General features: G+C 49.8%; 1 protein-coding gene across 4 annotated transcripts in view; it reads right to left on the reverse strand.

Moving 5' to 3' along the window:
• Positions 1–25,820, reverse strand: part of LOC102381418 (deleted in malignant brain tumors 1 protein-like) — a 63,329-nt gene that overhangs the window by 35,261 nt on the left and 2,248 nt on the right. For 2 of the 4 annotated variants that reach the window (XM_025212039.1, XM_014523084.2), the window contains exons 2-4: positions 11,476–11,502; positions 1,903–2,217; positions 816–1,145 (exon numbers count right to left, since the gene is read on the reverse strand). In XM_025212039.1, the coding sequence (XP_025067824.1) occupies positions 816–1,145; positions 1,903–2,217; positions 11,476–11,502 (672 nt within the window). Of the gene's footprint in view, positions 1–815; positions 1,146–1,902; positions 2,218–8,843; positions 9,118–11,475; positions 11,503–25,820 lie in introns of those variants that run through there. The other 2 variants (XM_025212036.1, XM_025212038.1) reach the window with 2 other exon arrangements.

A 25,820-nucleotide genomic window follows, 5' to 3' on the forward strand; every position in this document is an offset into this window, starting at 1 on the left:
TAATTACAAGTTTTTGCACAAGATGGTATGGTTATGAGAGAGACCAGGCCCCATGCCTGGTAACCACATTAATACATAGTTGAAGGATGTTAGAGCCGTTTTGGGCATTATCTTTAGTATGTAGTCCACATTTGCCTGAGATGAGGAAGTGTCAGTAGCATTTGCAGTCTTTGTTAGTGCCTATATAAGTGAGGGAGTATCTTTCAATCCACCCCCAACTCTTACTTCTGGTAGGTGGTCTTGATTGGCTCTCTGATTTTAATGATCACATAAGAAAACTACAAGAGACAAGGGTTCCCTTGTGATACCTTTTATTGGATCAACTGTATAGTTGGGAGAGAAATTAGACAAGCTTTTGGGCACAAATTGCCCTTCACCAGGTCTCAGGGAGCAAACCAAATCATCACAGAATCCTATGCAAGTATGCATGCATAGGTATGAAGCCCATACCTATTTTACTACTTTGATATGTGCATCAATGAGCTGTCCCCTTCTTGCTGTCAAACCTTGCTGCCTTCCTGGAAGGTGATTCACTTGATTTATCATTGGCCAGGGATGATCTGCAAGGGCCGTGAAGCTCCTTGCTTATTATATTTTTTTGCAGGCCAGTTAAGCCTGATCATTTTCCATAAAGAGAGAGGGAAGGGGGAAACCTGGTTAGAAACTGAGACCTTTCTAAGCTAAGGAGAAGGGCAAGGTGAAGGGGGGAGGAAAGCTTGGCAGAAGCAGAGACCACGCTGAGCCAAGGTTTTGCTGAAGCCTAAGGAAGACAGTGCCGATCCAACACCATAGAGAATGAAATATGAATGAGTTACCTGAGCACGCCACGCTGGCATCTTCTCCATGACTACAGCTATTGTCTCCCCAACGCTTGGACCCGCATTCAGATAGGGCAGCTTCTCCTCCAGTGCAGTTAACACTATCTAGCCAAATATGGTCTGATCCTTCTCCATACTGGGACCCAGCTGGGATTGATAACACTTTCCCACAGCCGAGTTCTCTACACACAACTTCAGCATCACTTAAATCCCAGCTGCGATTGCACACAGTTCCCCACTGCTCGTCATGAAGCACCTCAACTCTCCCAGCGCAGGGACTGGGGCCATTCACCAGTCGAAGCTCAGTCACATTTGAAAGAGGCAAACCTGTGGACACCCCAAGGGGATACATGCTTAAGGAAATTCCTGTACAACTCTTCACTTGTAACACAGGAGAATGTAGCCCTTCCCGCTGATGAGTCTAAACGGCTTTTATAATCAGCAAATGCCTGGCAGGAACTTGCTTATGCCCAAAGACGTGCAGCCACCTTTGTGGTGAGAAAAGGTAGCTGAGAAACAAGATAGGGAATGATGTTCTAGCTGTTTATGACAAGAAGTGCGGGAGGATGTCGAACCTTGTCAAACCTACAGGGGAAATATTAGAGGTTTAACAGCTCATTACAGAAATTGCAAATCACCTGAAACAATTTGGTGTTCAGAGTGTGGCAGCAGACAAGGTACGCCCAAGTGCCTAGCCTCTGTAAGAAGATGCAGGCCTCATTTGCCACAAAATCAGGTACTGAGATCTGTTGTTCCACTGTACCCATTGTGCTGTAGGGAGTCATGAGAATCAGAAGCACTCGCTCATCTCAGACTGCTCTTTCTGCTCCACACAACCTGGGGCCCACGCAGCTTTTCTAGCATCATACTGTCCCGATTTGGGGACAGCAATGGCTGAGCAGAGAAAGCTGCTACTGAATAACCTTGCTTCCTCCCTGCAATGTTCTGCCGTCTGGCTCTGTGTTGACACAGTGGGGCTAGTGGTGACTTGAGGGAAGCGTGACTTTTGTAGAATCAACAAGATACCTCCTGATAGCCCAACCCCTGCTAGTGCTATATAGGATATGACATGAATAGGGACTACCTGAGCACACCACACCAGCATCTTCTCCATGATTACAGTTATTCTTTCCCCAAGGACTGGCCTTGCATTTAAAGAGGGCAGCTTCTGTCCCAGTGCAGTTCACCTCATCCAGCCAGATGGGGTCGGAACCACGTCCATACCGAGCCCCACCAGAGGCTGATAGTGCCATGCCACAGTGCAGCTCTTTGCACACGACTTGGGCTTCAGCTAAATCCCAGCCATCATCACACACAGTGCCCCAGATGTTGTCATGAAGCACCTCCAGCCGGCCAGTGCAGCGATCAGGGCCATTCACCAGCCGCAGCTCAAGATTACCTGAAATTTGTCCAAGGGCAATGAAATGTAAAATCTCTCTGTGGCAATTGGGAGATGCAACTTGAAACCTCTTTAAAGACACAAGGGAAGTTGGTGCTTACGAGCAATGTCATTGTAATTATTTAATTGTAGCACGTATCAGCAGTTAGAAACTCACTGTTGCTTCTGCACGCACGCTCCTCTAGCAGGACAAGTGCGCTAGATCACTGTAACTTTAATCCTGAATGACTAAGGTTTTGCTGCATCCCTATTTCTAGAGGAGCATGTAGCTGTTACAGTTCTATCATAAGCTAATATGTCACCATCATTTCATATGGCTATACTTGTTACATCTAGCAGTATCCGCAGGGGCAGTTAATTATCCCACGGAAAATCCAGAATCACCAACCAGGGGCTTTGCACTCAGGGCCAGCACCTGATCCCGAGGTTTCAGAGAGGCGCCCTATTCTGTTCCCTGGCCTTATTGGTTGGGAACAGCTGACAGACACTTTGTCTCTCTCTTGAGCAATGAGCACGAACAAAGGATTAATGCAAAACTAATTATCCCACCTTTAAAATGCAACTTCAGCTTCTGTCCTCAAAGCCTCCTCCTAGTTTCTGGCCTGCACCCTGCCCTCCAGGAGACTACGGAGGCCAAATTTCCCTTTCGTGTAGGACTGGGCAGAGATTTGCTCTTCTGCATAAGAGAAAGATGGATCTTGCATGTCCGCATGATGCCCAGGAATAGTGCTTCAGGCCAGCAAGCACTAACACAGCCTTATGGCACTACACTTGGTACATGTTAAATCTGTGGAATGTTAATGGGATGTGATGCTTATGGGGAACCCTACATGCACAGCTCGCATTCCCCTGCTAGAGGGCTGCTGAGCAGGCCTCCCAGCATGCCAGACTTTTGCCCATATTTCTGACAGCTGCTGAAAACAGCCAGGTGCAGGTCAAGGTTGACCTTCTTGCTGAGGTGAGCCCATGAATTCCAGTCTCCATTCCCTCCTTGACTGGCTGGTCCAGCATGGATCAGCTCTCCATCAGCTTCCTGCATATAGCAAGTGGTGGAACCGAGGAAATCCTTGCCCTGTTGCACAGGAATCCCTTGCTTCAGTGACAAGAGGTCCTGTCCCAGGCAAGGCACTACTTTGAGGATCGTGATGACGCCCTGGGCATCATGCTGGCCTGCTTGCAGGAAGCACAAAATAATGGCTGGTGGGAGCACTTCTTGCTCACAACCTGGAATGACTAGCAGTGGTGGTGGAACTTTAGGATATCCCATGGTCCATTCCTCCCTTCCATCAGCAACCAATCCATCTCATGTCAAATAACAGCAATGAAGACATGCACTAAGTGTGTGACTCCATATTGGAGGAGCTGGGGCCTTGGTTCATCCAGCTCAGGGAACTGCAGGAGATCTTTGCTGGGTTTGAACAGATGATGGGCTCTCCAAACTGCATGAGGATCACTGATGGGACCCACATACCAATTCTATGCCTCCCTCTCATGCCTTGGATTACATAAACCGTACAGGGCTCATTTCAGAGGCAAAGGCTGGGGCCATTGCCTCTAGTCAGGTGTGTGTGGGGGGTGGTGGTAAGTTGCTGCAGGTGGCTGCTGACTCACAATCATGACATGGATATACTTCTCTCCAGCAACAGCCACCATCTCCAGGAAGGATTTGTGTGACCCTGTGACAGACTAGAGGGCCTGGAGGACCTCTGAGCCCCTCACGGGTTCCAAGAACTGAGGGTCCTGAATTGCAAAAATGTCCTAAAGAGTTTTTGACAGGTCCTCCAGCCAGTCCTGCTGGCACTCACAGGCCAGCAAGCCACCTGTCAGGAGTGTTGGCTCAGCATGCACAGGATACTCCAGCATCTCTGATATTGCTGGTCCCACCAACAATTTTGGCTAAAGGCCAGCCTCTGAGCATGAGTGCCCCAGAGTGCTGGAGCCTCACAAGCTTTCAGAGGGCAAAGGTAACTCTGAGAAACAAACACAGTGCAATGGGCCTTGAGCGTGTTGCCAGTTAGCAGATAATGTGTCTGCTCTGGATTCCCAGACATCCCCTGTAGATGCACAGGCAACAGTGGGTTGACACCAAAGCAAACGTGTAACTGTTACAAAGTTCAAGACTTTTGCAACTCAGGGCTACCAGTTCCTGGAACTAGTGCCTGAGTACCTTCCTTGCTTTCATAGCACACTAACTCTCCACGGGCAGACAAAACAGGACCACAGGATGGTGAGCACTCTCTCAGTTCCCCCTGCCCCTTCCCTCCGTGGAGGTTCCCATTAGGGTAGGAAGGCACTCCCTCTCCCTTCAGTCACAACTTTTCTATCTGCCCCTGTCTCAGGACACTGCTTCTATGGCCAATATCTCCCTGGCAAGTGTGTCCTGGCAGTGCAGGGAGGAGGCATTTGATCTTGCAGGTGGCAACCCCATAAGATATGCCCTGCTCCTTCTGAAAACTCTCATGCCAGCACCTGTTCTGGAATCCTGGAAGGGAAGAGCCACATGTGATGGGTCCCTGGGAAAAGTGGAGATTTCATGGAACATACATGGGGCTCCAGAAACCTTCCTGCACCTGTGTTATAGCTTCATAGTTCTGTCACACCTCCTAGCAGTGAAAGCAACAGTCAATCACATCCTCAACTAGGACTGCTTCGCCCTTGGGATGGTTTGGATAGGGATGAACCTGCCTCAGGCATGGGGTTATACACTAGATGACCTCTGGAGGTCCCTTTCAGCCCTACTTCTCTAGGATTCTATGATTTTCCCTCGCCAGCTCTTCCCTGAAGAATGATGCCCCAACCTGTGCCATGCCAGAATACTCTAAATCTACAGTCACCGTGCGCTGCGAGTAGCAGTAAAGATGACAGCTCTTGCTGCCACCCAAAATGGCTGCTACGGTGCCAGGACCTGAACAATGACACCATTCCCATGTTTCTCTGTGAGGCCTACAACAATCCATGCCTGGCCTCACAGAAGAGCGTTATGGGATTATTGCTGGTTGGGAGCAGGGACACAGAGCAGCATGGCCTTCAGCGTCTCTCTTCTACATCTCTCCCCCTCTTGGGGCTTTACTGGACCTGTGCGAAGCAGCTAGTATTTGCTTTGGTTTCGGATTCAGTCAATTTGGTGGACAGTGATTTGATTCGGTGATTCGAATCACTGTCTCAAATCGATTCAGCCAAATCTTTGAATTGAACAGGCCCCATTCCCTGCCTGCTTTCCCAGCCCCATCAATGGCTGCCCTGCCTGGCCCCACAATCCCAGCTCTTTAAAAAAAATGAAAAAAGCCCGGCACTCACTGCTTGCTGCCAGGAAGGGGGGCAATCCCTGCTGCCCCCCACTGTCCTGTGCTGCATGGAGGGCTCTGCCATGAGCCCCCAGAAGCCCCGATGACTGCTGCAGCAGCTGGCGAGTGTGGGGCTTTTAAACTTCTTTATTTTTAAAGAACTGGGGCTGGGTGGGGCAACCATGGGAGGCGGGGGGGCTGAGAGAGTGGGTGGGAAATGGCGGCTCATGGCAGAGCCCCCCATGCAGTGCAGGGCAGTAGGGGGCAGTAGGGATCGCCCCCCTCCCTGGCAGGAGTTGGTGAGTGCAGAGCTTTTATTTTAAAGAGCTGGGAGGCTGGAGCCGGGTTGGGCAGCCATTGATGCGGCTGGGAGAGTGGGCAGGGGCCTGGGGGGGCTTGGTGGGCTGGGGGAACAGGCAGGGGATGGGGCCGGGCAGGGGTCCCCCCAGCGTCCACTCTCCTCTCCTCCAGCACCCGCCGCCCCTTACTTACCGGCACGGAGTCCGGGTCCATCTCCCTTCGGCAGTGGGTGAGGACTGCCCAAATCTCCGAAGCCCTCTGAATCTTTTCTGAATCGATTTGGAGAGCTTTGAATCAATTTGGATCTTTTTATTGGTCTCCTGATTCGATTGAGATTCGGAGATTCGGCTGCCAAATCGGGCTGAATCTCCTCCAAATTGAATTAGTATCCGAAGCTTCGCACAGCTCTAGGCTTTACCCCTCAGCCACCTCTCTGCTTATGCTCAGATGCACAGAAATAAAAGCCTTTGTGTGCTTCTGTCCTGAGCAGCTGGGCCAGGAAGTAGAACCACGGTTGTGTGGATGGGAACTCTACCAAGCCCAGGTGGGAAGTTCTGCTGAGCCTGTCCCTAACTACTGGCACAAGGAACTCAACTGGCATTAACTGGTAGCGACTGAGCAGAGTGGAGGTAACCCCACGCCCCACCCAAACCCACCAAAGTTCTCCAGTGCACACCAGACATGTGGACAGGGGGATGGGCAGGAGAGGGGGTGGTCTGAGGGGGTGGGGCATGGTCTGTGAGCTGCCACTGCTAGGCAGTGTCTGGGGTGGGGCAGGAGGATCCAGTTTCCTATGACAGCTTTGCATGCCTTAACTAGAATTAACTCTTACTGGCCCAGCCATTGAGCACATTAACTAGGTCATTAAGCCTTAACTGGGCCATTGGCATATCACAATTGCCGTGGTTCAAGCATGGGTTTGCCACCAGTTGGCCTGTCTTCTGCATTGTGCAGAACACAATGCCCTTCCATTCTGGTGAATCCCAGGGGTGAGGGGCTGTAATGGGGAACAAGAGTTCCTGTTATTTTAAGGGAAAGGGGCAGCAGGGTCAGGCTTGCTCCCAGGTACAGAGAGTAGAGTAACGGGAGGTACAGGGGGAAAAGCAGCAAGGAGGAACTAAACATAGGGACTACGGGGTTGCTAGTTACTCCAGGTGAGCTAGCTGCATGGCAGTAGGACAGTAGGGCAGAACTCTGGGCAAGTAGCAGGGAAGCTAATGTAGCTCAGCCAGGCAAGTGGCAACAAATGAAAGCAGGCTGCTCAGGGAGCCAAGGAAGCACTCGCCTAGCTGCTCAGGATGGTACCTGACTGGAAGGGGTGGAAGCCAGGGATATAAACTCTGGGGCCCAAGACCGTAACGGGAAAGGGGCTGAGACCTCTGGGAGGACAAGATCTTCAGCTAGCAGGCTGCAAGGGAGAAGCTGCAGGCTGAGGCATGTATCTTAAAGGCTGGGAGGGGGCCAGTGGTTTGGAACAATGTCTTTGCACCAGAATAAGGACCCAAATGGGAAGTTTAAACATGTTTACTTGGCAGCAGCTTGCTGGCATTTCCATTTACTACCACACCTAGATTAGGGTTGTAGGCATTTTTAGTCGATGGGGCTTTGCTGGCTTTTCTGTTCATGATCAGAGGACTGGTCTGTGGCTGCTCATGTTAGAAGGAGCTCCTTTCCTTCAGGAGGCAGGGCCAGGATCCTTAGTTTATATCCCCTGAGCTCCACCTCTTCCATTCATGCACTCCTCTGACCATCCCAGATGCGTCTTCTGAGGAGTCTTCCCTCATCTGTGGCAATCTGTCCTTTTATCTGTCTGGAGCTCCTGACAGACATTATACTTAAGATGTGATTAACTAGTTAATCACATCTTAAGCAGTAACATGGCCATGTTCAATCAAATAATGGCACGATAGAAGAAGGAAAATGCCACAAAGTTATTACATAAACTATGTGTAATGACTTGTGCAATAGGAACCAGTCACCTTTAATTGAATGTGTGGCCAGTGCTTAGCCTTTGGAGCATACAGGAGCCCTTCAGCACTCCTGTGCGCCCCAGGGGCTGGGAGCCCCTAAAGCTGATCAGAGTTCCTAGCGGGGGCAGTGCATGGCTCCCCTGGTTGGGAAGTACAGTCATCTGACCTGAGCTCCCAGCTCTGGGAGTGCATGGTGCACCCCCATGGCTGGAAACACCAGTCAGCTGATGGGACTCCCAGCTGCAGGAGAACCTGGTGCATCCCCCTGGCTGGGAGCCAATGGGAGCCCAGGATCAGGCTCCACTGGCACCAGAAATCTGACTCAATAGGATCTGATGTGGGATCCCACAATTGCACCTCCTCCCATGCACATGTGGCCAGGCAGAAGCCCGGTTGTTGGGGTCCCACATCAGATCCCATCACACCTTTACTTCAAGCTCTGTCAGGGGCCTGAGGTACAGAACACACAGAGGCCAAGATAGCCAGAGAGAGAAAGAGGAACAGAGACTGGGTTGGGCAAATGAACTAAGCTAAGAATTTCACTAGTGTCTCAGGAAGCCAGATCCACTTTTCCTACTCAGAGGATTTACAAGCGGCCTTCTGCAACATTTAAATTCCAGCAACACACAGCAAGTGAGAGAGGGAGAAAACCCTAGAGTTTGCGGAGGACACAGGGTCAGCCCACCACAAAGAGGTGTGCTTGAGCCCCTTCCAGGCTGAGCTTGCTACAGGGCAATCTGCTGATTGCAACATAGATTGTGCCTGTAGCAAGCCCAGCCTGGAAGGGGCTCAAGCACACCTCCTAGGATCCCCCCTGGACCTAGGTAATTCACCAAGCCCTTCAGCACCCCAGAGTGAGCCCTGAGTCACCCCCAAGGCTCTGCATTGTACATAACACAATGTCCCCTCCTTTCTGGTGAATCACAGGGGCAGAGGGGCAGAGACCAATATGCACTAAGTGCCCCCCCTCCCAACACATAGGCACTTCACCATGCCCCCCTCAGAACGAGCTCCGAGTTGCTCCCAAGCCCTGAGCCCACCCCACTCTTCCCCCAGTGTTGCTGAAACTTACCAGCAGCTGATACTGGCTTGTCCATGTTCACCTGCTCGACGAGAATCTCGTCCAAGTTGTCCTCATCTTGTGTGCGTCTCAGTCTGAGTCACGGCCAAGGTTAGGGCCATGGCCATTTTAGTAGCAAGCAGCGGTGAGGTGACTCTACCATTGTTTTCATTGTCATCAGTATGACACATAAGGCCTGTGGCTGTGCACTGCACAGTGTGACAGGGAACAATGACCTGATTCTCCTCAAGGATCTTTGATAGCTCCTTGAGCTAGGGGGCCACAGACCTTGCAGCACCCCAGACCTTGTTGGCATCCCTGCCCCAAGCATACTGCAGGTTGAGGCACTTAATCTTAGTTACCACCTGGGCAACAATGCACTCAAAAACTGCCAGGTGTTGTCAGGTGCCTTTGCTGGTGGTGGCAATGGTTCTCTCCTTGCCCCAGGTTGCAATAAGGTCCAGTTCAAGACCCACGTCCAGGGATCTGAGGAAGACTTTCTCTGGTTTGGTCCAGTTCATGAAGCTAGGTGATCACTGTTTGCACTGGAGCGCTCAAGCAGAGGTGGCAGGCCTCAATGAACCATGTAGCTTTCAAAGGGTAATGCCATGTGGGCTGGGGTCACACCCTCAGGGGCAGATGGGAGTGTTGTCTTGGGGTTGGTACTATCCCCTGAACAGCAGAGTTCAGACAAGTGGAACAGCCCTTGGAGTGGGAGTGGAGGGACTGGGAGCAGTGCATCCTGGGATGCTGGAGGATCACAAATTGCTCATATTATCTCCATGGAGCAGGTCGTATTAGCTCAGCATGTGTTACTTAATACCATCTGGAGACACTCCTCGCTTGAGAAGTCAAAGGCTTGCTAAGATTCGCACGCACTAATCTCATGTTTTCCTGCTTGAACATGCAGGTGCTTGTGTTTTAAATACATTTAACATGTACCAAGTGTCCCATACATCATGGCCCTCGGCTAGAGCAGTGACATCATTGGTCCAAGTGCTATCACCAAACCATTTGTCCTACTCTATCATCGCAGAGCCATCTGTTTGGAATGGTACCTGAAGATGTGGATGCATCTTCCTCCAGCACATTCCATAGCAGCTAAAACACACTAGTAGTACAACTGCTCCTACAGTTCATGCAGTAGGGACTAGTGGGTGCAAAAAATTGGCATGCGATGCCTGTGTGGTATCTCAGCTAATGTTCAGAGTCAGAGTCCTTTATGTGCAACACTATACCAGAAGTGTAACTCCCTGGAAATAGAAGGCCCAACTAGAGAAAGTGTTTCTGGGGTAGAAGGTTCTGCTTTTTGCCAGCTCCCCTAATGACATTTTGTTTCACAGCTCCTCGGAATAGCTTCTGCAAAACACTTAACAGGCCAGATCTCCTCCAGGCAGTACAGTCACTGACTGCCTAGCTGGACTGACTCCAGTTAACTGTCTTTCTTTCTGTTCAACTAGTGTCAATGCAGTCATGGGTTTAGGGCCTGGGGGAGTTATTCAGGAATTAGAAACTGCTGATGTGCACACTGGCCCCACAGGCAAGTCTTGTTGGACCTTAACACCTCATGAGCTGACTCTCTCAGGAGATGCCAAAAAACAAAATGTCACCCCATTTTGCAGGACAGGAATTAACCTTGAAGAGACTTTGTGATCTGGGATTTTATGCAGGGACCTGGCAGCAAAGGTGCCTTGCTTTGGCACACAGAGGATGTTTTTACAAGAAACGCTAAACATGCAGTAGACAAATTCTATTGAGCATTAGCGTGTCATTGCCAAACTCATGCTAATGCACAGCAGAAATCGTCTACTGTGCATTAGCATCACTAAAAGAGTGTGCACTGGCTCTACTGCTTAGTGGTGCCAGTTACAGCGCACTGAGTTACCACCTGTTATTACAGGGTGCCTATACGTGAGCAGGGAGGCTGCTCTGATGCGCTGAAGTTCCAGCATGAAGGAGCAGACTTGATTAATCAAATCTGCTGGAGCATGGCAATTGCCGCACACCAGCAGCCTCCTGTGTCTCATTATCAGTGTCCCCACACTTTAAAATGGCAGTGGGGGTGCTTTATCTAAAGCTTGTCAAATGAGCTTTAGATAAAGCACCCCAGCCACCATTTTTAAGTGTGGGGATGCTGATGCACAAGACACACTGGGCACTTTAATTAAAGCGGCTCTCAGAGCCACTCTAATTAAAGCACCCCTTCCCCCCCAAGCTTGAATTATACACATGCTTGGGGGGAAGGTGTGCTTTAAAAAGCTACAGGTACTAAACTTAACATGCAGTAACTACTGTGTATTAATGCACATGTAGATGCACCCAGAGTAACCCTATTAATGCCTTAGATAAACATAGCCCCTTCCTTTCCGGAGTCTCAAACATGTAGTAATTAAGCTTCATAAATACTTCTGCTACTCTTTCCAATTTGGTGGTAAGGAGCATGAAAGCACAGAGAGAGGAACTAACCAGATAACACCACAAGAAGATTCATCAATGGAGCAAAAGTTTGAATTCAGACCTTGTAGCTCCAAGTTCTGCATTTAACCTACTGGCCTACATTATGTTATCTCTGGATCTCCTTCAATACAAACCGGTGAGACAGCCAAACTCCTGAATTAAGTTGTTTCATGCCCCACTCACTCACCTGCCACCAGGAATCCTGTCAGGGAAGCTGAAAAAGAAAGAGACATAGTTTAAGCCTCTGTCTCCATGACTGGGTCAAGACTGGGCATGGCAGGGACCTTAAGAGGCTTGCACTACAACTAGTAACACAGCTCCAAACTTTCCAGGACAGCTGCTTTCACCTTGCTTCTATCGTTGTAGGTCCTAGAGAATAACAGTTTACTCTGGAGGGTCAAATCCAGGAACAAATTAGGAAATTCCTAAGTAAGTCAAGACTTACACACCATCTAATATGGGGCTGGGGTTTGATCGTGCTCTCAGTCACTCATAGCTAAACTCAGAGACACTGACTGGGAACAGATGGCACTATAAGCAACTGTTTCTATCAAATGGGAGAGAGGAAAAACTTGACCAGAGTCTCTGTTGGGATAAAAAACAATAAATCACCGCAGCTCCATGGACTGTGTAGAAGTGTGGTTTACCCCAGTGGCCTAACCCACAGCACTCACTCCAGTACCATTAGTAAGAGCTAAAGCTCAGCAAACAACCAATATTAGCCTCAGCCAGGCCCCCTTTTGCCCCATAGAGTCTTCCTATCTTTGAATATAACCCCTTGAGGATCACCAGAAAGCAACTTCCAATGTCCTTTCCACGGCCCTTAAAGTCTTTGTACGCCAATGCACCCCCTAGCTGCTTTCCCCAAGAGAGTATGACAGCCCCAGACATCCTGGCCTGGTGCTTTCCTATCTGGAATATGACAGATCCTCACACCCTACTTGTTTCAGGCCTGACTATGTATTTGTCCCGCAACCTAGACTGGGACAACATCACTCACTGGTCCCCTCAAGGACTGACTGGGCCAGTCCTCTCTAGCCATGGTGTGACAGCCCCAAGCCACTGATCTAACAAGGCCAACCTGGGCCAGGTGTTTTACCAATCTGGACTGTGATGTCTTGGTTGAGCAAGGCCAAGATCTAGCACTTCCTGGTTGGAGTGTGGCAGCCCCATGAATGATGCATGCCCCTGGAGGCTGCGGGGGCATGGAAACTGCCTGCAGGCGGCAGCAGGGGCAGGGGTGCGGCGGCGGTGAATGGGGAGCCCCCACAGGCGGCCACAGCGGTGTCGGCAGTGGGGGAGGTGGCGAGTGGCAACTGCCCACAGGCGCCGCTGGCAGCGCTTGTTTCAGGGGTTGCACCGCCAACTTCGGGGGGTGCATGTGCACCCACATGCACCCCCTATGCGCCGCCAGTGGGCAGTCCCAAATATTGTGCTTGCTTCCCGCAGGGCTGGCCAGGCCCAACACTTTAATGAACACCTGACATGAAGAGCTGACTGTTGAGGCTGAGCAGGCTGGCCAGAAACCTACACTTGGGTCTAGCCATCTTCCCACTCTGCCAGGGTCAGCTGACCTGTCCCTCCTTCCCATATAAACCTCTGACCCAGAAAAGGAAGCGTCTGGGCAAGGTAGGACTCAACTCCTACCCAAGACAGTCTGGGTTCCTTGCAGCTTGCACCTCTACCTGCTCTCTACTTGATCTCCTGCCTTCCTGACCTTGCTGACCCTCAGGCTTCCTGGACTGATCTCATGGGCTCCTGACCTGGCCTGATCCTGGACTCCACTCCCTCCCCCTGACCCAAGAGAGCACCTTGTTCCCCGAGTGGCCCCCAAGCTGGCCACCCATGACTCAGCATGCCATCAGCCCAGCGGGCCCCTAGCACCTGCAGGGCTCTGTGTACAGAGTGCTCCTCAGGTACTCTGTGGCCTACATCCACCCCTGGAACCACAACCCAAGCCCCCAGTTAAACTAACACAGACACAAACACAAACACCAGCACAGACCCACCACTTTCTGACTTAAATTCAAACCTCGCTTTGGGTCTCTACACTGTTGCGAACCCTTTCCCCTATTCGCTAGCTCTCCCCCGGCCTCCTGTGTACTTCCCTAGGTCTCCACCTTCCCTCTGATAGCAGCTCATATTAGCAGGAGCTCCTTTCCTTCAGGAGTCAGGGCCAGGCTGACTGCTCTGCTTCAGCAACCCAGGTTTCTATCCCCTGAGCTCCACCTCTTCTAGTCATGCACTCCTCTGATCATCCCAGATGCATCTTCTCAGCTTAATGAGCAGCCTGTCCTCATCTGCTGCATTTTGCACTCCTACCTGTCTGCAACTCTGTTCTATTGGCCTGTTGCCTTGCAGCTGGCTCCCAAGTAGCTACCTTACAGCGCTGTAGCCTCCATCATCAGCTTCCCCGGCTGCTTATTCTCCTGAAGCTACCCCTTCCCCAGGTGCCTGCATCTGACGGCAGGCCTTGCCTGTTGCATGTTTCCCTTTACAGTAGCGGGGTCCCTTGGCCCAGTTATATCTTGTTAGTCTTAAACCTGTCTCCTACTAATTTCAGCGGCTGCTCCCTCGTTCTAGTATTGTAGGACTTGGTGAATAACAGTTCCCTGTTCACTTTGTCCATACCCTTCATGCTTTTATAGACCTATCATATCATGATTGACCACAAGATGAACATGAGCCTTCAAGGTGATGCTGTGGCTAGTAAAGTGAGCAAAACGCTGGCTTGCATCCATAGATGCTTCTCAAGTAAATCCCGGGACATCATTCTCCCCTTGTACTCAGCCTTGGTGAGGCCGCAGCTGGAGTACTGCATCCAGGTTTGGGCTCCACAATTCAAAAAGGATGTGGAGAAACTTGAGAGAGTCCAGAGAAGAGCCATGCGCATGATCAGAGGTCAGGAAAGCAGAACTTACGACGACAGGGTGAGAGCTATGGGGCTCTTTATCCTGGAAAACCGCAGGCACAAGGGCCATCTGATGGCCACCTATAAGTTTATCAGGGGCGTTCACCAGGATCTGGGGGAACGTTTGTTCACCAGAGCACCCCAAGGGATGACGAGGTCGAACAGTCATAAACTAGTGCAAGACCGTTTCAGGCTGGACATAAGGAAGAATTTCTTTACTGTCCGAGCCCCCAAGGTCTGGAATAGCCTGCCCTCGGAGGTGATTAAAGCACCTACATTGAACACCTTCAAGAGAAATTTGGATGCTTATCTTGCTGGGATCCTATGACCCCAGCTGACTTCCTGCCCCTGGGGTAGGGGGCTGGACTCGATGATCTTCTGAGGTCCCTTCCAGTCCTAATGTCTGTGAAATATCCCCATTCAGCATTTTTCTTTCCAAATTAAAGACCCCTAAACTTTTTAGTCCCTCCTGGCATGGCAACTGCTTCATGTCCCTGATCATTTTGGCTGCCCTTCTCTGTACCTTTTCCAGTTCTAATAGATCCCTTCTGAGATGTGGAACTGTACACAGTATTCAAGATGTGAGTGCACCATAGATTTACATAAAGGCATGAGATATTGTCTGTTTTCTTTCCAATTGCCTTCTTAATTATGGTCAATATTGTATTGGCTTTTTTGATCCCTGCTGTACATCAGGATGATGTTTTTAAAGAACGATCTACAGTGACTCCAAGGTCCCATTCCTGAGTCATAACAGTTAGTTCAAAATCTGGCATTCTGGTGTACAGTTGAGATTATTCCCCCCCCCCCCCCCCACATGTGCATTACTTGGCATTTGTTGACACTGAAGTTCATGACATTGTTTTGCCCACTCAGCTCGGACATATGCACACCTCCACTCCATGAATTTGAAATTTGATCACCTGGAACAATTTGGTGCCATCTGTAAAATTGGGAGATGTCACTGTGCACCCCAGTTTCCAGATCATTGATGAAAATGTTGAACAAAATTGGGCCTAGCACAGATCCCTGTGGAATCCCACTTTTGACCTCCATCCACTTAGTCCTACCCTTTGCTTCCTGTCTTTTGACCATCTCTCAATCCATGAAAGAACCTGCCCTCCAATCCTGTGGCACACACTTTCTTTAAAATCTTTTGGTGAGGCACCTTGTTAAAAGCTTCTTGAAAGTCCAGATGCATTATGTCTACTAGATCCCCCTTTTCCACATCCTGTTAACACCCTCAAGAACTTCAGCAGATTGGCGACACAGGATATCCCTTTACAAAAACCATGCCGACTCCTCCTCAGCAGATCACATTTGTCCATGTGGTTGTTGGTTCTATTCTTTATTATAGATTCTACCTTCTTCGATAATCCCTCACAGTTGCAGGTCCGAAGATGACTGATGAGCTGATCTGGGATCAACAGACTCTGTTGCAACTCAGGCACGTGATTCCATGCGCGTTGGGTGGCTTCAGATTCTTGATTTGGTCCACTACACACTGCTCCTCCCAGTCCTGCTTTTCATCTCCTGTTGTTGTTGTTGTAAGGTTTCAAAGTACTGAGATCCTTGCAGGAGACTCTTCCTCCATTTGGGGCACTCCTGGGCAAAAGTCTCCCATGAGTTGATGTTAATGGTCCATTTTTTCAAGTTGGCCTTGAGGACATCTTTAAAGCACTTTCTCTGCCCTCATCTTGAGTGTACACCTTGACTGAGGTGGGAGAATAAAACTTGCTTCAGGAGTCTGGAGTCAGACAGTCAGATGATGTGGCCAGCTCAGCAAAGTCGATGCTTGTGGTGCTTGCTTGCAAGAGGACACTAACGTAGGTGCTTCTACCTTCCCACTGGATTTGAAGGAGCTTCCACATGCATCATTGCTGGTACTCCTCCAGCAACTTGAGGTGTCTTGTGTACACTGTCCACATCTCTGCTTGGTACAGTAAGGTAGGGATCAGAATTGCTTGATAAACCATGAGTTCGGTTTGGGATCTGATGTCGCAAGCTTCAAACATCTGTTTCCTCAGGCATCCGAAGGCTACACATGCACATTTGAGGCGATGTTGGAATGCTTTGGTGATATCAGCCTTCTGCGAAAGAAAGCTGCCATGGTACAGGAAGTACTTAGGATTCCCCGGAGTCTCACCGTAAATCTGAGTTACTGGAGCTGGGGACTTTAATTAAGAGCTTGTTGATACAGGAACTTAGTCTTCTGAATATTAAAAGTCAGTCCCATTTTCTTGTATCTCTTAGTAAAGACACCAATGATTGCCTGAAGGTCTGCTTCTGAGTGAGCATATGCTATGACATCATCAGCGTACTGGTGCTCAATGACTGAGGTCGGGATAGTTTTGTTTTTGGCTCAGAGTTGGCTGAGAGTAAACAGCTTACTGTCCATTTGGTAGTTTAGCTCCACTCCGACTGGAAGCTTGTTGGCGGTTAGATGTAGCATTGTGGTAAGGAATATTGAAAAGAGTGTTGGAGCGATGACGCAGCCTGCGTAACTCCCACCTTAACTTCAAAGGGACCCATGATAGATCCGTTACTGAGACCCACTGCTTGCATATAGTCATGGAGCAGGCAAAGAATGGTAACAAATTTCAGTGGGCATCCGTGCTTCAGAACGATCTTCCACAGCATTTCTCGGTTGACAGTCAAAGGCTTTCATGAAGTCAAACAAGGCCATGTAGTGAGGTTTATATTATTCTTGGCATTTTTCCTGCAACTGGCAAGCTGCAAAGATCATGTCAGTTGTGCTTCTTGGTGTGCTAAGCCCATGCTGACATTCTGGGAGGAGGTCTTCCGCAAGTGGAAGGAGATGGTTCAAAAGGGTTCTATCAACTTGCCAGGGATAGAAGTGAGATTCACAGCTCTGTACTTTCCAGGATGACCTCTGAAGACCCTTTTTGAAGATGGGTGACAACCCATCAGTCCTCTGGCACAGAGGCCATTTGTAACATGCTATAACATAGGTTATAACAAAATACAGATTACATGCTATTGCCATCAATTCGGCAATTTCACCTTCGAATTCCTTCAGAACTCTCAGGTGAATGCCATCCACCCTTATTAATATGTGATTTAGCAATTTGTTCTAAAATTTCTTCTGTTGTCACTTCAATGTGGTCCAGTTCTTCAGACCTATCTGTTAGGAAGGATTGATCCAGCATGGGAATTTCCCCAGTATCTGTTGCGCTACAAAACAATTCAAAGAATTCATTATGCTTCTCTGCTATTGCTTTATCATCCCTGACTGTACCTTTACGCCATGGTCAACTAGGGTGTCTTTACACATGCTTTGAGATGGAAGAAGGAGGCACTTTAATCAGAGCTGCTCTGAGAGTCACTCTAGTTAAAGCGCCCTCAGCATCATGTTTATTCAGCGCCCTGTGCTTCAAAATGGTGGCAGGGATGCTTGAACTAATGCTTGCTAGACGAGCTTTAGTTAAAACATCCTGCTGCCATTTGGAAGTGTAGGGGCTAAAATGGGACAAGAAATAATAGTGGGAGACTTCAACGCTCCTCATGTAGCCTGGGTGAACACGGCATCAGGGCAAGATGTGGAGACCAAATTTCTGGGTGTAATAAATGACTGCTTTCTAGAACAAGCAGTCATCTTGGAACTCACAAGAGGTGAAGCAATTCTAAACCAAATCTGTCTTTTTATTAAGCTAAAAAAGAAACTAGCTTTAATAATAAGCCACTGGCCCAGACCCACTATATTCTTCTGTTTAAGATCAGAACAAAAGCAAATATAAATGTATTGAACTGTACATTAATTTGCTATATAATATATTATGCATAAAAAAACCAACACAAACCAGGCAAAAGCAATCAAAATATGCTGTTTCATTAGTCCCGTGGTCATTGGAATTGAATGGATATCTCTTGCTTTTTCAGACTTATAAAATCTAGCCTTCTTGAGCATCTTGACAGTGCTTCCAATGCTTCACTAGAAGTTGTTTGCACACCTAAATTAATCTTTTTAGCCACAGTTAAAAAACAATCTGAAAAGCTGTGAAATAAGAGCTACATTACCTGGAGCAGCTAACAGATAGAAGAATTGCAGAAGAAAGGCTAGCTTGATTAGTTGAAAGAAGAGAGGGGGCTGTTAACATGGAACGAGAAGTTTAGAAGGAATCAGGTAGATTATAATGAGCCATAAATCAATTGACTGTCACTGCTGCCTGAATAGAAATGCTGCTGCCACTGCCAGGCAGTTGTTTTTAAACTCAGAGTCAAACTCAAAAAGCAAAGGTAGGTAAAAATGTACCACTGCACCCCTGAGATGCAGACACTGCTGCAGTGTACTAATTTGCATGCTCCAGCAGACTCCTCTGATACATGCTAAGTAGCAGGAATCAAAACAGATGTCCAGCATGGATTTCACCAGTTCTCTTGCTGGCTTCCTGCTTCTGATGTATTTTTAAAAGTTTGTATGACTGACGTTAGCATCTTTTGCTAGACACTTCTCAAATTCCCTTTTTGTCTTGCCCTATTTTGCTTTTACGTTCGACCTGCCCAAGTTTGTGTTTCCTGTTTTCTTCATTTGGGCACACCTTTCCTCCTCCTAGAGTACTGAGTGCAGGAGCAGATTCAGGGGGCAGGGGTGCAGTGGTACATGTTTACCCACCTTTGATTTCTGAGTTTGACTCTGAGTTTACAAACAACTGCCTGGCAGTGGCAGCAGCATTTCTATTCAGGCAGCAGTGACAGAGTCAATTGATTTATGGCTCATTATAATCTACCTGATTCCTTCTAAATTTCTCATTCCATGTTAACAGCCCCCTCTCTCTTCTTTCTTTTTTAACTTAATAAAAAGACAGATTTGATTTAGAATTGCTTCGCCTCTTGTGAGTTCCAAGGTGACTGCTTGTTCTAGAAAGCAGTCATTTATTACACCCAGAAATTTGGTCTCCACATCTTGCCCTGATGCAGTGTTCACTCAGGCTACATGAGGAGCGTTGAAGTCTCCCACTATTATTGCTTGTCCCATTTTAGCAGCTTCTCTAATCTCCCTGACCATTTTGTAATCACCTTCACCTTCCTGATCAAGTGCTTGATTGTACAATCCTTGTGCTATTTTCTTCATTCAAGTATGGAATTTCTACCCACGGGGATTCTGTAGTACTTTTCCGGACAGATAAAATTTTTATGCTGTTACTGTCTATGCTATACTTACCATACAATGCCACTCCTCCTCCTGCATGTCCTACTCTGTCATTTGTATAGCATTTGTAGCCTGGTATAGTAGCATCCCATTGATTAGCATCTTTTTACCAGGTCTCTGAGATGCCTATTATGTCAAAGTCACTATTTTGAGGCAGCCATTCTAGTTCACCCATCTAATTTTTTAGGCTTCTTTTAGTTCTACCCAGGAGAACTTCTACAATCTTTTCTCCAATGCCTGATGAAGGGTATTTGTGCCTGAAAGCTTGCAATTAAAGAATTCTTGTTTTGCAAAAACCTTGTTGGTCTAATAAAAGATATAACCTCTACTATGAGTCCTGATTGCTTTTAGGCTTCTAGTATTTATGTAGAAGCACTTATACATTTTGTCCTTCCTCAGCTGCCTGTTACTGCTCATACTATTTGATTGGGACTCTAGATGTTCTAACTTATCCTCAATATTATCTACAGTTACACTTCTTACTCCCCTTCTATTCTTTTCAAGCCATCACATAATCTAAATGATGTCCTCTTTTGGAGTTGCATTAACCTGACCTGTGTGCTTTTCACTGTTTAGTTTAAAAACTAAACCATCAGCTGCGGGGGAAAGGGAAGGTGCTGGTGGGGCAGATCAAGAAGCCGGGGAGCATGGCCCTGTGCCCACTCCCAGGAGCAGGGCCAGGGGTGAGGGCAGGTGTGCCACTCTGGAGGCTGCACACACGCCAGCTGACCTGCTGGGGGGTTTGCACATGGAGGCCGCCACCCCAACTCTGCCACTGCACCCCATGCTACCATCCTATGGTCACCCACATGGTTTTGTGGGCAATCAGCGCAGGGTACAGCAGCGGTGGTGCGGTGGCAGCTGCCATGTGTGGGCCACATACGTGCTGCCCAGCCATGGGGGGCTTACATGCAGCGGCTGCCACTGCATTGCTGTTAATGCTCCGTGACTGGCTGCACGGCCCTGTGGTAGTGCAGGATGGTGGTGGCTGTGTGCTGGCTGTGAGGGGTGGGCTTCGTGGACAAGTGACATGGGGCACGGTGTGGTGGTGCCTGCCATGGAGAGGTTGGGGATCTTGCACGCGGCTGGCTTCAAGGCTCCGTGGCCATGGCTCTGCAGTGGTGACAAGGGATGGTGGCTGTCGGGGGGCTGGGGGAGGGGCTCACAGGCAGCGGCCACCACTACTGCTGCTTGCCTGTGGAGCCATGCCGCATGTGACCGCCCCCCGTCTGTAGGACTGGCTCTGCAGACAAGTGGCAGCGGTGGTGTAAGGTGGTGGTGACCACCATGTGGAAACCCCCCCACGCTACCTAGCCAGCTGGGTGGCATGCAGCCATCCCCACCACCATCCCGTGCCACCACTGCTGCTTGTTTAAGGAGCCAGACCTGCAGACAGGGGGAGTGGGCGTGCACGTGGCGGCCATGCTGCCACCACACTGGCTGCTGCTATGCGATCAGTTGCATGTGAACCCCCTCTCCTCCCAGCCAGCCAGCCGGGTGACATGTGTGCGGCCTGCACATGGTGGGCACCATCATACTGCTTCCCACGTCACTTGCCAACAAAGCTGTGGGGCCAGCCACTGGAAGGCAGCACGTGGCATGGTAGCAGCAGCCTCCATGTGCGAACCCCACCCCCGTCAGGCTGGACAGCATGTGTGTGGCCTGCAGAGGGGCAACCCTACCCTGCTCCTGGGAACCCTCACCCCCCCCCAGTCCTGCACCCCTGCCCTCATCCCCTGGCCCTGCTCCTGGCTGCGGTGTGCCGTCTGAGGCTGGCAGCACCCCCTGCTCCCTCAGCCCCCAGCCAACTTCCCCAGCCCTGTCCCACAACCCCCAAGTCTCACATACCTCCAGGCTCCAGGGGTGAAGGACAAAAAGCTAGCCTGAGCCCAACCTTGGCCGACTCAGAGGCTCAGGCCCCACCCTTCCCCCTCTCGGCAGGGTTGGGGGTTTTCTGCCCTTTTTGCAATCAGCTCTTGCAGGCTGGAAATCTGCCGGCCTGCAAGAGCTCTTTGCAAAAGCAGAGTCCAGATTTCTCTGCTAAAAGGGAAAATCTGCATTTTCTCCAATAAAAGCAGGAAATGTGTAGTTTTCTCTGTTTTGCCATGGGAATTGGAAAACCTGGATCCCAGCTCATGAGGGACTGCCACCTTCCAGATGGTGATAGCCACATGCTTCTCCATGGTGAAAGAACTTGCTGCATAAGGGGCAGGGCCAGTGTGGCACGATCTCTTTGAACATGGCCTGACTCATTTGAAAGGTCTGTCACCCAGGTGTCCAGGATTGTGTGCTTCCACCACTTGCTGCTCATCTCCCTGGACCAGAAGTGCCAGTACACTATGTGCAAGTGGTCCCACAAAAGGCCATCCTCCAGGGAGTCCTATCCAGTGGCATCCATAAACAGATAGAAGTCAGCAGAACAGAGAAGGTAGAACATCTCACACAGACAGCTTTCCTGGGCTTTAGTCAAAGTGTTTGCATTTCCATGCCACTGCAGGTCAGTTGTCATATGAGCTGGAAGAGGATACAGAGGCATGCCTAGGTATACCAGGACTCTCACTTCAAGCAGAACAGCAAGGACACTGCCCCCAAGACTACTTGAGCACAGACTGCAGGGTGAGGAGACTGTAGGTGTTAATTCCAGGATCCCCAGAGCAGCAGTGTGACTGACAACCCCTCCCCAAGTGAAAATGATCAGGCCTGTAGTAGGAGTGGGCTCCCAGCATAAGGGTGTTGGGCTGGACAGCCAAACGGCACTCTCCTTCATGTTCAGCTATCCTCAGGAACCTCTAGAAACTGGGATCCAAAGACGTGCTCGGATGTCTCCTCTCCAACACACTTGCTGCTGAGCTCCATCACAGGATGGAGCTCAGGACCACTATGAAGAACTCAGAAGGAAAAAGTGGTATTTCTGCAAGATATTGAAGTGATTCAAATGCGAAATGCTTCAAATGAACATCTGTCCATATTCTGTGCATGACATTTTTCAGTCATGCACCACCAAGCCCAGTATGAGACAATCATATGAAAGTAGGGCTGGAAAGGACTTCAGGAGGCCACCTGGTCCATCAACCCTCTGCCTGAGGCAGGATCTGTCAGGATCCACAGAAGCTTTAGGTCTAGTGGTTAGAGCCAGGGACTTTATCAGCTTTTTTGTAGTCATAAGGCAAGCCAAGGTCACACTGAGGTTCATACACTGAGCCAGAGGGGTTATCAGAACTGGATGTCAGGAAGCAAGCCAAGGTCAAGCCAGGATCCTGAAGTTCAGGGACTGGATACACAGGCAGGGACACTGGAGCAAGGGCTAGATGCTGCAAGAGCTCCTTAAAAGCAGTCTTAGAACCAATCCACAGGCTGAAGCTTAGCAGGCCCTGCTTAGGGGGTTGAGTGTTGCTGATCTAGTTCTCCAGCTGCAGTGCAGAAGCCTTACAGGATCATCTATGCCTCAACCAACTTAATCTTTTATTAAAAACTTCATCAACAACCCTCTCACACCAGGCACTATGCTGGAAACATCAAAAACACCCTAACTTTCCACAGGCAAGGCAGTGGGACAAGGTCACTCTCAATGTTCTGCCACTGCAAGATGTGACTATTCAAAAAGAGATCCAAGGAAGAGGACCACAGCTCCTGCTACAGAGAAAGGCAACAAAACAAAACAGAACAACCAACCTGGCTTCTGGGTTCCAGCCCCTTATCTTGCCCCCTGGGGCCTTTATCTGTGCTCTGCTCAGGCTCTGGGTCCCCTGGCCCCACGCTCTGCCCATCTCTGGGCTGGCTCTATGCTCCTTCTCAGGCTCAGGGATTCCCTGGCTCCTGTCAGTGCCTTGAGCCTGGCTCCTGGCACGGCTCAAGGCAATCATGTGCCAGGCAGTCATCAGTAGCAACCATCTCACAACAAAGTCTCTTCGCCCGGCTACTTCCCAGGTCTAACTCCTTGCTCTGCCTCTGACCCTGGTTTATATACTACTAAAGCCCTGCCCCTTCCTGGTCATGTGACTCCCCTGTCAGCTGACTTGGCCACAGGGCTGTTCCTTAATTCCCGTTCTGCTGGTTGCTTCTGCCTGTGCTACAAAAACCTTGCCCTTAAAGAAGCCACACCACTTTCAAGTAACAGGCCAAGGGTTCCCTGTTACAAGAGTTTTCTGTGCTGTTACGATCAAGGGTCAGCCATCTCACTGAGCCACACACCCTCTAGCTTGTTACCTTTCTCCTGGCTGTACATATGTCCCTTTCCTGGTTCTGGTAATGCTTCCCCCAGGGCCTGGTGATTAGAAAGCTATGCTGACAAGTCACAGGGATATAGGTTTGCCAGCTGTGTGTGTTGTGGACTTACCTGCTCGAGCCCCAGCCCCAGCCCCAGCATGTCCCGGGCTCAAGAATTCTCGATTCCGATTGGTGGAGCCCATGCACCAATCAGGGAAGAGCTGGGAGGAGCCGGCACCACCCCTTTCCTGAAGGGAGGGGGCGAGAAGCCCCCGGATTGAGTTCGGACCTGCAAGCTGCAGGTCTGCTGGACTTCAGGGGATGGCGCCCCCTGAGGGTATAAAAGGAGCGGCATAAGCTGCATGGGGGATGTGGCGAGGGACTGTTGGAGAGGGAAGAGCCAAAAGAGGGCCTCCATCAGGATCCCTTCTTTGCCCAGTTGTATGCAGATCGGCGCACAGGACCAAGACTCTGGGAGCTGCGTCAAGGCGGCTTTAGCCTGCATCCCCAGCAGGGGCCTGGATGGAGAGCCGGCCCTGAAACCAGCTTGAGACTTCTTGGGGCCCACCTGGTGTGCAGCCTGGCACACGGTGAGCCGGACCTGGGAGCAGCTCAAGTCTGCTCAGGTCTCACCCAGTGTATAGACCAGCACACGGAAAGCCAGTTCTAGGAGCAGCTCAAGGCTGCTTGGGTTAGCCCCGGCATAGGCCAGATAGCTGGAGCCCTGCAGTGTGGCCTGGCCAAGGAACTAAAAGAGCCCCAGAGCCTAGAGCAGGGCCTGGGAAAGGGAAGGCCCAGGTGTAAGCCTGGGTAAACACAGCCAGCATCTGCTGGACTCCTCCCCCTGAGAACTGGAAGAACCCTCAGTGTAAAAGCGGGGCACAGGGCCAGGAGGGGAGATCTTGGCATGAGGCAGATGGCACCAGGGGGACTCTGACTGAGTAGAGGACCCTGAGGCCCGGCTGATGGCTCCTTGGAGAGGACTGTGAGTCGCTAGCGGAATCGGATCAAGCAGGGAAGTCATTCCTGAAATACGCCCTCTCCCCCCAACTCCCCAGAGGGAAGCCCTGGGTGAAAAGTGCCCTCCTAGCTAGACCCATAGGAGACGAGGCACCCCTTGCTAACTGGAATCCATGGGTAGACGTGCCTTATACCATGTAAAGCTGCGCATTATATTTTGTAAGACTGTTATCATAATTTTGGATATGTTGTACAATATGTGATGGGATTGTACAATTGGCTTCTCATTGGTGTGATGTCTGCTCACACCTTCTTCCCTCCCTGCCCCCTCTTTTTTTTTCTACCTGGTTGTATTCTGCCAATGGTTCCTCTGGGTTCCCTGTAAACTACCTGTTGACCCTAACTTACCTGGTTCACCCATCTGGGTATCCACCCTTCCTCCTTGCATGGGCATCCTGAGGACTCACCAGTTGCAGCAGGCCTCTGTAGGGCGCAGGGTTGAGCAGGCCATCCCCGAGGTGGGTTGGCCATTGGGACAACCAGTCCCAGGAGGTGGTTCCTAGATGACCATATTGTAAATATTTATCTGTGTACCTTTAGTGTTGTTGAGTGATTCCCAAGTATTGGGAATACTTACCGAAAGTTTTCCTTTATTTGTTGGCTGCTACTTACTGAAATCCTTCCCTGTTTATATTGGATAAGAATAGTATGCATATGTAACCCTGGGCATGACACTACCCATGCCTTCACCTGAAGAGTGGGATCCTGGGGTATTCGGTAGCCAGTGTCCCTGCCCAGCAAACTGAGTAGCTGCTGCAGGGTCCCTGAGCGGAAAGCTTCCCCTTACAATCAGCCTTGCAGACCTTTATAAAACTATTTACAGGATTTAATTATTTACAAGGTAACATATAACCAATACAATAAAACAAATGTTACACCGCATGACCTGGTGATGGTAGCTTAAGGGTTAATGCTTCTTGGACACACATTACACTAGGGGAAGGTATACACATTACCCATGATAAATAAGGAACCAATAGAGAAATACATTGATACTGCAACTAATAAACCATCAAGAACTTAGTCACGCAGTCTATAACTCGTACACTGTGTACTGAGGACCCTTGGCTGGGTGTGCGCCTGGCACAGGACTGTGTCTCTGCCCCTGCACAGGCTCTGTGGGCACTCCCTGGTGCTGGCGTCCCTGGCATGAGGTTTCAGTGCAGCAGGCAGTGGCTCCTCTCCTGCCGCCCATGCAAGAAAGCTGATTCCTTCCCAGACCCCT

The sequence above is a fragment of the Alligator sinensis genome, unplaced genomic scaffold (assembly GCF_000455745.1).
Source record: "Alligator sinensis unplaced genomic scaffold, ASM45574v1 scaffold1140_1, whole genome shotgun sequence".
Taxonomy (NCBI): Eukaryota; Metazoa; Chordata; order Crocodylia; family Alligatoridae; genus Alligator; species Alligator sinensis.